This window comes from Cibotium barometz, chromosome 23 (assembly GCF_041138505.1).
Source record: "Cibotium barometz isolate CiBa-2024 chromosome 23, ASM4113850v1, whole genome shotgun sequence".
NCBI lineage: Eukaryota > Viridiplantae > Streptophyta > Polypodiopsida > Cyatheales > Cibotiaceae > Cibotium > Cibotium barometz.
In genome coordinates, this window is record NC_141068.1 from 54789869 (window position 1) to 54801199 (window position 11331).

Here is an 11331-nt window from a genome sequence, read left to right on the forward strand (position 1 = left end):
AGATCATCCTCTAGAAGGATTGATTATTTTTGTAAAAAGAGCCCTATTTTTGAAAAAAGCTTCACGATTGGCTCAAGGGCCATTTTGGAGGAATATATGATTAAATACTCATGTCGTGCAAGGAGCCAGCATGCATGAGGGGGAGATTTAACCCAACCCTTGTTGATTGATGGTGGTGATGTTTATTTTGCGCACAGCTTTCAAGTCTAAGGTTTATCTGCCATGTTTATTTCCATGTCTATGTTTAATATGTGTGAATCTGTTATTTGTTTGGAGTTGAATATTTATTCGTGATTATTTTGTGCAATTTTGATACTTTGATTCTCTTTCGTGTGACAAGTTCCTGACATGGTGGGAGGCCGAGAGCTTGAGTTGGAGTAGAAGTCAGAGGTGACGAGAGAATGGGAGCTTGGTTTGTTAAACGGGAGGCTCGGCACCAGCACGTTCTCCATAGATCCGATGCCAATTGGCCACTACACGTAGCATCGTGATATACCTCATGAGTTTGGGCAGTAGCGTCATCTGCTTGACCGGGCACTCTGAGAAGGAGAGGGTTTGCAATGTGGTGAGGCTTCCTGCTTTCAATATGAGCCGCTCCATGCTCCAGCAGATCGTGAGGCTGCGCGAGATGCTCAAGCAGTGAAGGAGGCTTGCCCATAAGTCAAGAAAATTGAAAAATGTGGATTCCCTTATTGCCAAAATCCTGTCACGTAGCTTTCACACACGCATGGCCTCCATGTGTGGCGATTTGCTACAGGTTCTCTGAACCTAGCCCAACGTTTGCTCTTTCTATCTTGGAGCATGACCTTGGTGCACTTGACAACCACGCTTTTTTATAGTGGTGTTAATGGTGATGAAGTAACATATACTGATAATACTACTCTTCTTAACACAAACAGATGCTCTTTGGTGTTTTTTAGGCATAACTACAGGCTGCTTTCAAGTACCTGTTTAGTATTTTCCCGTTGAGACCTCGATGCCAACTTTTTCACTGACATGCTAGATTCAAGAACTCTGACGGGGTAGGCAGCCTGTTTCACATAACCAAAACTCCACCTACGACCGTCGCCCCGTCGGTCGTCTGGCCGTCTAGCGTCGATGACGAGCACAAGAGGTTGAGCCACCCTGTGTTTAGAGCACTGCTAAAAAAGACAGAAGAGGAGATGGGATTCCATCATGATGAAGGAGCTCTCGCCATCCCTTTTTGCGAGGCTGCCTTTTTTGAGCATTTGATGTGCTCGATGGCCTCAAAATCTCAATACAATGGAGCTTTGTACAGAGGTTGCTCACATGATGATGATGACCGGCATCATCTTCATCATCGACACCTGCGCGAGCTTCTCAACATTTACTTAACTCTCGACAATCTGGCTATGGTGCCGAACCGCTGCACCTCGCAACAATTTTAGTTGAGTATCATAGACTGTAGGTTGCCTAAAGATAACATCCCACATAGGTATCTTCTGATTTCATGTGAACTCCCAACATCTCTCATGGGCTTAGTATTTTGTGTGTAGGTGCTTGTATAGAGCTTATTTTTTGGCAAACTATGCACATGGAGCTCTCTCACATAGGTATTCTCTCTATCTCTCTCATGGGCTTTATTCGCTTGCATGCAGTTTGAAACCTTGTGGAGGGTGATTCTTCCCTCTCACACAGCTATATTCTCTCTATCTCTCTCATGGGCTTTATTTGCTTGCATGCAGTTTGAAACCTTGTGGAGGGTGCTTCTTCCCTCTCACATAGCTATATTCTCTCTCTCACATAGGATTTGTTAACTTGCATGCAGGTTGAAACGTGGAGGCAGCTACTTCTCTCATTAGCTCGCCGATGGGGTGTTTCTGAGAGAGAGAGAGAGTGAGTTTATATGTGTGTATGTTTGTTGGGGGGGGGAGAGCTTCGAGAGAGCTTCGAGAGAGCTTCGAGAGAGAATGTGACAATGCTGAAAGGGAGAGAGAAAGAGAGAGGGGAGGAGGATTGTAGCGCGTGTGCATAGAGAGAAGAGAGAGAGAGAGAGAGAGAGTGTCAAAGAGAATGTGTGTGTGTGAGAGAGAGAGAGAGGATTGCATGCCAAAATGCCTTCTTTGTATAGTCGTCTTTTGATTGGTATACCATATGCCCAGCTCCTACCTGTCAGAGACGGACCATACACTAGTCTTTAGAAGCACCACCTCAAGTGGTTAGCGGAGTTTGAATCTACGACCTCATGCAAGGACTTCAAATATTGGCTATGCACTTGGTGGTACGAAATCCATTTCTCATTAAAATGCACTTGACTCTCGAAACCCAATTTCGAAAGATGGGTTTCACTTCAAGGTTAATATATATATATATATATAATATTATGTTTTTTTGGCTTGACTGGAAATTTGGAAGTACACTATATTATTATATTATGTTATTTTATAAAAGCACAGTATAAATCCCCTCTTGATTCCTCGATGAACAAGCCACTCTCAATCATTCACATTAGGGGCTTTGGACTTATGGAAGAGAGTGCGACGCATTTAATGCAGGCACAGGCAGATGCAATGGCTACTTAATAAAAGGAGAGCGTGCCACTGCGTGGTAACTTTTTTAGTAAAAGAAACGGGAAAAAAAACAAGCAATTTACGAATACCGGGCGGCACCGGCAGGCGCCGGTGATCTTCAAATACGGGGGGATGGCTTTACATTTAATAGATTCTGCGACTGCTAATTCGGTCAGCACGGGGGTACAGCAGGTCTGGACCACTACCTCCAGGCTCTCACTGTTCAGTGCTGAGTGAGTGGGCTGTATTATACAATGTATTCTTCTATAAATACAGTGTATAATACTATATAATGATATCTCACAGCGTCCGCCGGGCATGTTACAAAAAATTACTTAATAATTAGCAAAAGTTGACCATAATTTCTGATTCTTCTTACTATAATTAGCTACAGCTGCTTGGCCCTAGAGTCCATCCTTTTCATTCTCCTGCTTCCTACCAGCTGCAACACTGGTGACTGACTCATTCACTCACTCCACCACACCAACCCATCGAATCGGTTGACGTTAAAATGTGATGGCAAATTTGCAATGTTGATTGAGCGATGCAGCCTGGCTAGAGTGTGAGCACACGAGAGAGAGAGAGAGAGTGTGTGTGTGTGTGTTAATTCACTCAAGTTCCAGATATGATTTGATTTTAACATGGCTCCTGCTTATGAGCATTGGATTTGGGATGATTGATTTGATGGCGAGTTGTCAACCGCACTGTGTTTAGAGAGAGAGAGAGAGAGAGAGACCTTTGGCTTTGCAGCCCTCAGGCGCATAGTCTCACACACGTGACTCACGCAGTCACTCTCTCTCTCTCTCTGCTCTCCGGGCTCCCCCAGTCTCCTCCTCTCTTTATCACGCTCTGTCACTCACAGACTACCTTTTCTTGTGTTATCAGGAAAGCTATAGCTTTCTTAGTAGGCCCCCGGGCCCCTACCACCTTCTCTGATCGCTCTCTTTCTCTCTCTCTCTCTCTCTCTCTCTCTCTCTCTCTCACACACACCTTTAAAGCAATGCTTCTGAGCTTCCTCCTTTGCCTCCTATTGTGTCACCTGCCACATCTAAAAAAGAAATCTATTCTCTCTCTCTCTCTCTCTCTCTCTCTCCAAATTCCAACACGCAAAGCTTTTTTCAGTAATGCTCTGAATAAAGGAGTCCCCTCAAGGATAGATTCCCTTGCTCATTTGAGCTGATCAAGGCCTCGCTTCTCTAAACTCATCGAGTTCCAAAGCAGGCCGGGTAAGCTCAGCTCTACTGATTGACAGATTTCTTTCTTCCCATAGCTAGTATTCTGCCAAGCAAGTAAGTATGGGAGCCGAGAAAGAGCCAGGAGCCATCGTGGGCAATTACACCGCGATGGAGCTGGATCGCAGAGAGCAAGATGGCCTCAATGACACCTCACTCAAGGGCCAAGTTAAGAAGCTCTTCTGGCACGGTGGCTCTGTCTACGATGCCTGGTTTAGCTGCGCTTCCAATCAGGTCGTCCACTATCATCTGCATCACCATGTAATTAGTTCAATTCAATCAATATATGTAGGAATGCTACTCAATCACCTTTCTCCAATCCATCTATGGTTTTAGCTCTTGCTGCTGTTTTAATGCTGATGACTGCAGTGCGTACTAGCAGCACATATTGCTCGCCGTCCATACAACCACGAAGGTCACTAATGATAAGCAATTTTCTGAAGTTTCCTTCTTGCAATTGGCTCTACCCAGAATGCAAGGCCTTCGTGACCTTTCTCTGATGAGCTGCTTTTTTTAATTGCTTTTTGTGGGGATATTTTGTACAGCAGCACAGCCTCATTTCATTCTGATTATTTCTGAATTAGCTTGTGGACAGCTAAGTAGACATAACAAATTCCCCCTAATGGACCATTTCACTCTGATTATTGTGAAGTAGCTTGTGAACAACTAAGTAGAGATTAAACAAACTCCCTAATGGATGAAGCTTCTAGTGAAATTAAGGGTGCTACATTTGAAGGAAACTTCCATCCATTGGAGTTTGAAGTAGGTCTTTGTCTGATTGTTACCTCTGCTACTTACAAACTTCGGGATTTAAACTGTCGTTTTATTATTATGATGATTTATTATTAACCAATTTAAAGAGAAATCCCTAGAGTGTGAAGGAATGTCTTTCTCTCATATAATGTGCTTATGAGTAATTGGGAAAGACGCAGGTGGCACAAGTTCTCCTCACTCTGCCATATTCGTTCTCTCAACTTGGCATGGCATCCGGAGTAGTCCTCCAGGTATTCTATGGTCTCATGGGTAGCTGGACAGCATACATGATCAGCTGCCTCTATGTGGAGTACAGATCCCGCAAGGAGAAGGAGAATGTGGACTTCAAGAATCATGTCATACAAGTGAGACTCATACATAACCATGTACACACTTAGTGATAGCTTTTTCCATACATAACCATGTACACACTTAGTGAAAGCTTTTTCCACCTTAGTTCATCCTTATTGTGTATCTCATCACACAGCCTCGATATAAGCACCACGCATCTTAGTCCATACTTATTGTGTGTATTGCATGTATAATTAACATGAACGATTTCCACCTTGCAAGTGATTTGAGTCTTTTGTTCTCTGCACTCTCCTAATTGATTTGCATTTTCCTGTGCTGTAGTGGTTTGAAGTTTTAGATGGTCTACTTGGGCCCTATTGGAAAGCTGTTGGCCTGGGTTTTAACTGCACATTCTTACTCTTTGGCTCAGTTATACAGTTGATTGCGTGTGGCAGGTGAGCTTTAATCCAATTCTATGATGTCGTGCTTTGAACAAGTTCTAATGCACTTGGTTTATGATAAGATTGCTGTTTTTCAACAGCTTTAATAAGAAACACTGCTATGACTGCATATAAGGTAGCCGATTTGCATTGAGCCATATGCCCCTGGATTTAATTGACATAGAGACGGTTTTCCTCAAGTATCTGTTCGATTGCATGACTTCGACTTCTGTGTTACTGAATGTTGTCTCAGGTATTTGTAAGGAATCTATTTTGATTTTGAGTGCATGGCTTTTGATTTCAGTAATATCTACTACATCAATGACCACTTTGACAAGCGGACTTGGACATATATCTTTGGTGCATGTTGTTCACTGACCGTTCTCATCCCGTCATTTCACAACTATCGGGTGTGGTCGTTCTTGGGATTGGGCATGACAACCTTCACAGCATGGTATCTCACCATTGCAGCATTGGTACATGGACAGGTATATATTGCCTTGTATCTTGTCACATTGGCGTTTATTCACAAGCAGAGAAGATTGAATTAGAATTTTCTTCTTTGTATTGGGCACATTGCTTCAGGTGCCGGATGTGAAGCATTCAGCTCCCAACAAATTGGTCCTTTATTTCACCGGAGCCACCAATATCCTTTACACGTTTGGCGGTCATGCTGTCACAGTGTAAGTAGTTCACACAACAATTTGATGTAAGGTCATCTGATACAGGGGAGCCCTTTGATAGGGATGATTCTCCGAGCTAACATGATTGGGGCTTTTTGGCTGTCCAGGGAGATCATGCATGCCATGTGGAAACCAAGTAAATTCAAGACCATCTATCTGTATGCCACAGTCTATGTCTGGACACTGACACTACCATCTGCCATCGCTGTATACTGGGCTTTTGGAGATCTGCTTCTGGATCATTCCAATGCATTCTCACTGATGCCAAAATCTGGAGCCCGTGATTTAGCTGTTGTATTGATGTTGATTCACCAAGTAAGTACCCATAGCATTGCATCATTGGCCATACTAGAAAGAATCAATCCATTATAGTCAAAGCTTTAATTTGAGCTTGACCTCAAGAAGAATCAATCCGTTATTGTCATAATGAAAATTTGAGCAGTTGTCATTGACATATCATCCGATGTTTTGGTGCTCTCAACCCATCACCATAGTTTAATGCAATGGGGCATTTAGTCCATGCATTCCAGCTGCATTGTTCTCTCATTGCAAAGCTGCAACTGCATTGCTTGGAAGCGTTTACAACTCCAGCTTGGTGCCCTAGAAATCAACATAGTAACTAGTCATATTATGACACCAATAAGCCTTCACAGGACTGCTGGCCAAAGTACAACATTCAATACAACCTCCTCATAAATGGTATCCCACCATGATGCTTCATTAGCTGTAGCATTTTGTAACATTGACACTTTCCATATTCATATAATCTCTCTCTCTCTCTCTCTCTCTCTCTCTCTCTCTCTCTCTCTCTCGCACGCTTTCACCGTCACTGGCCGGTCTTGGTAAAATGAAGTGGGAGAAGTCCCTTTTGTGGTCTTGACAAGCGCGACTTGTGTGTGTGTGTGTGTGTGAGAGAGAGAGAGAGAGAGAGAGAGAGAGAGAGAGAGAGAGAGCTAACTAGCTCTTTTCCTTGCACAGTTCATAACCTTTGGTTTTGCTTGTACCCCCCTCTACTTTGTATGGGAGAAAATACTTGGAGTTCATACAACACCAAACATTCTTTTGCGAGCTTTGCTCCGGCTGCCTGTGGTTCTACCTATATGGTTTCTTGCAATCATCTTCCCATTCTTTGGGCCCATCAATTCAGCAGTGGGTTCATTACTGGTTACATTCACGGTGTACATCATACCAGCAATGGCCCACATGGTAACCTATAGAAGCGCTTTTGCTAGAGAGGTAATAAGTTTTTGGTGTTGCTTGTGGGAATGTTATGGGTTAAGTTAAGCTGGAGGCAGTGCATTTCTGAAAGCCTTCAGACACATGCAAAGAAATGCATCATACGGGGCACAAGCCATGGCATCGTGCTTCGCAAACCTGTGCCCTAAGAGAATTTCTAGTATCATGCCTGCATGTGTTACACTTATCGTAGTACGAAGCATGCTTCTTTGCATTGCACGATCCCTTTCAGTTTTATAGATCTTTTTGAGGTGTAGAAAGAACAATGTAATCACATGACCGAAGACGCATTGCATTGTGATGGAAGCAAGGGCATGCATACACGTGCGATACGTCATGGTTAGGAGCTTGTACCATGGCTGACATCATGGTAGGAAGCATGCATGCATGTCAATGATGTTTGATATCCAAAGAAAAACAATGCACATCTCTTCCTTGATGCATGCCTGTTCAATGTGTTTGATATTCAAAGAGAAACAGTGCTTATCTCTTCCTTGATGGGCTTGTGCAGAATGCTGTGGACAAGGGGCCCGTCTTCCTTCGCAGCTGGACTGCTATCTATCTCCTCAACATCTTTATTGTGGTGTGGACGCTTATTGTGGGCTTTGGGTTAGGAGGCTGGGCCAGCATAACCAACTTTGTACGGCAAATCGACACCTTCGGCCTGTTTGCGAAGTGCTATCAGTGTCCTCATCCACTGCCTGCTGCTTCTGCGCCGCCGCCGCCGCCCAAGGCTTGAATTGGCATACTACACACCCTCCGCCTCCGCCTCCGCCTCCGCCTCCGCCTCCTAAAATAGCTTGAACAGGTAAAGATTTTGGGGGTCCATTTCACTTTGTTTTACACCAGTATATGAGGGTCCCTGCTGCCACTTTGTTTTACACCAGTGTGTATAGGGTCATACGACACACCAATCATGTAGATCGCATGCAAAGGAACAGTTCTTTTCATGCGTCGTCCTGTGTGTTTCGTGCGCCTAGAGTGATATCACTCGGAAGCTCGTCCTTGTACAAAAATGTTTGGAAAGACCACTCGTGATTATGTACCATCCTCCGTTTGTGAAACTAGCCTAATAATGCATCAACTCACATTCTTATTAAGTTCCTAAATGAGACCAAATCAGCTTAAACATGGCACCAAAATGTTTTTTGTATTTCCATTAAATATACTCTGAGATTTGCAATGAATTGATGATCCCCCGTATGCTTTCTATTTTCATGCATTCACCCATAACTGCCATCGTGAACATGCTTGTTCACCTCCAACTTTCTTTACATGTTCTCAAAGATAAAAATATATGGTGGGAGATAACTTGGTACACCTTTATATCTTTAAGTATTGACTTAGTATAATGCCTCATGATTAGGGTGAGTATATACCCACAAGGTAGAGAGCAAGGCAAGGCTCTCTACCTGCCCTTCTCACCCACTACTCCGCTCATTATGTCTTCTTTATACGAGGGCCATGGAGCTCATAAGTCTATGTGATATGTCAAGAAGATACATTTGTTATTTTATGTATAGAATTTGGCATATAAGCAAATGAAATATATAAAAATGACTTGAGTACGAATGTAGTGGATTTGTGGCATTTAAATAAAACTTTTGTAGTACTTTGGCTCAAACAATTAGACATTATTATGCCTCTCAAGAAACAAATTGTGAGGAATTTTGCAATTAAGTATACTCCTTGTCATTTCCATAAGTGTATAGTTTTTATGCTCTACAATACTCTTCTATTATGTAATCAATGTGTGTAGCAAGGTTGAGTTGCACTTTGATGTCCTGCTCTTTGCAGAAAGCCAAGATATCACAAGGAAATAATTCTTCCTCTTTCCTATTTTGAACTTTTTTTAGTTTGAACTTCTATAAGTTTGAGACATTTTCTTCTAAAAGCATGCTAAAGACATTTGCTTTCTTCTAAAAGTGAACTCAAATCTTTCTATTGTAATCATGAATTAATTAGGATAATAGAAAGACACTCCAAGAGGTGTTGCTTGAGAGTCCCAAGGTCATGAATTCAAGCCCTCATTGTGCAAGCGATGGCATGCATGGGTGTGTGTGTTGTGTTGTACTTTCTAATTCCAACCAATTTCAAAAGAAAAAAGAAAAAAGAAAGACACTCCAAGAGTAATTAATTTCATATTTCCATGGAGACAGGCATGCAACAACTGAACAATAACTAATTTCATATTTCTAGAGAGTCATGCATGGAAGAGCTAAAGAGGGGTCTTGATCTTTTAAGCGGCCTCTTATGGATAGGATCTTCAGTGTTGCTTGCTACAAGCTTCAAAAACATGTAGTGTTTCAAGGAGGTGTGGTAAATAATACTCAATTAGCTTGTCTCATTGCAAGTTTTTAAAAGTCGAAACATGGAAATGCCCATATTGCCATGACTTGTTGGTCTCCACATTGCCTTGAACTTCCAATGCTAGGAGCTCACACAAGTTGTTGCTTTGAATTTCCATGGCGTTGAACCTTGTCATCACCACTTGTAAAGAGTAAGTGTGAAAAGGTAGCCAATTTATTCCCCTTTGATGGGTGATCGTTCTCCCTTTCTACCATGTTCTCTTCATCCGCTCTTTTAACCTATTAGATGGTGGAACGATTCACTCTTTTTATGATTGCGTATGAAATAAAATATTACTAAAATTTATTCGTACATTAGACAATATCACAAAGTGATGTGTCCACCTTTCATGTAAGGCTTGTTTTCCTTCCAAAATATGATGGAAGCAATCAAAATAGTCAATTGTCTTCCTTGTAGGTTTTTTGAATGAGTAATTATAACCAATATTAATATAAATCTCTCTCTCTCTCTCTCTCTCTCTCTCTCTCTCTCTCTCCCCTTTTGCATGAACATGCATAGACATAATTTAAACCATTAAATAACAAAACCACATTTATTTAAAAGAAGCAAAAAAATTTATCCACACGAATGTTGATGATTCTAAGTATGAAATATGATTCACATTCAAAGCTTCAATACATTTTTAATGATTTAAATATATGCACAAGATACATGCTTCAAGACAGCACAATGACCAAGATACATTTTCATAAGTACTGGACTTTATTTCTAAATCTCTCATTAAAGGACTTCCACACCACAACAATCACATGTCCCACCAAAAAGTTTATCTTTGGCAAGTTTACATCACATTATGTTAGGAATTTTGTACAAATTTTCTTTCAAATTGAATAACAAAATGTTGCAAAATAGATTGTCTTCTAACTTTAAAAAAATATTCTTGAACTTTTATGGCACCTAGATCAAGTTTGGGCATTTGAAAGCGTCAAAATATTCTCCAACTTTTACTGCACCTAGATCAAGTTTGGGCATTTGAAAACGTCAAAAACTACTAAAAGTTTGAATCCAATCATATATTCAGTTCTCTTATCATAGCTACTTTTATCATGTAATTACTTGTGTTCACATGGTATAGAGTATTTCATTTTGTGCATTAAGATATGCCTTCTAAATAATGATATATACACGAAAGAGAGTTTAAGATGTTTGTTATTATTTATACCAATTGTGTGCCACTCCTTGACTTAAATGCTTTAGAATATTTCCTTTTCTCAAAGGTTTAGCTCAACAAAAAATATTGAAATCTTTGCAAGTGATTAGAGCTTTAATTTATAAATGCAATCATATCTCTTCTCCTCCCATTTCCCTTCTATTGGCCTTCATCTTCTCTTCTAAAGTTTAAATGGTGAGTCTCTTTGTAGGTGATTAGGTATAATTTATCAATCCAATCCGATCCTCCTTCTTCTCCTCCCATTTCCCTTCTCATTTCCTCTTCTGAAGAAATGTAGTCCTATCGTTTTCAAGATACTCTCTCTCTCTCTCTCTCTCTCTCTCTCTCTCTCTCTCCCCCCCCCCTCTTAGCCTTCATTTCCTCTTCTCAAAAAAATGTAGTCATGTCGTTCAAGATACTCTGTGTGTGTGTGTGTGTGTGTGTGCGTGCGTGCGTGCGTGTGCATGTCTTTTCTGCTTCTTATTCTTCTCCTTCCTCTTCTCCTTTCTTCTTCTTCTTCTTCCTCTTCCACCTCCTCCTCTTGCTCTTCTTCTTTCTTCTTCTTCTTCTTCTTCTTCCTCTTCCTTTTCCTCTTCATTCTCCTCCTCTTGCTCTTCTTCTTCTTCTTCTTCTTTTTCTTCTTCT

General features: G+C 41.4%; 1 protein-coding gene across 1 annotated transcript; it reads left to right on the top strand.

The window, feature by feature from the left end:
* Positions 1-3552: 3552 nt before the first annotated feature.
* LOC147626108 (auxin transporter-like protein 3) lies at positions 3553-8353 on the top strand. The gene is made up of 8 exons (XM_086817669.1): positions 3553-3997; positions 4696-4881; positions 5150-5262; positions 5552-5735; positions 5833-5930; positions 6038-6245; positions 6909-7166; positions 7678-8353. Exons 1-8 carry the CDS (start codon positions 3827-3829, stop codon positions 7903-7905), a joined length of 1446 nt encoding a protein of 481 aa, XP_086673795.1. The 5' UTR covers positions 3553-3826; the 3' UTR covers positions 7906-8353.
* The last annotated feature ends 2978 nt before the right edge of the window (positions 8354-11331 follow it).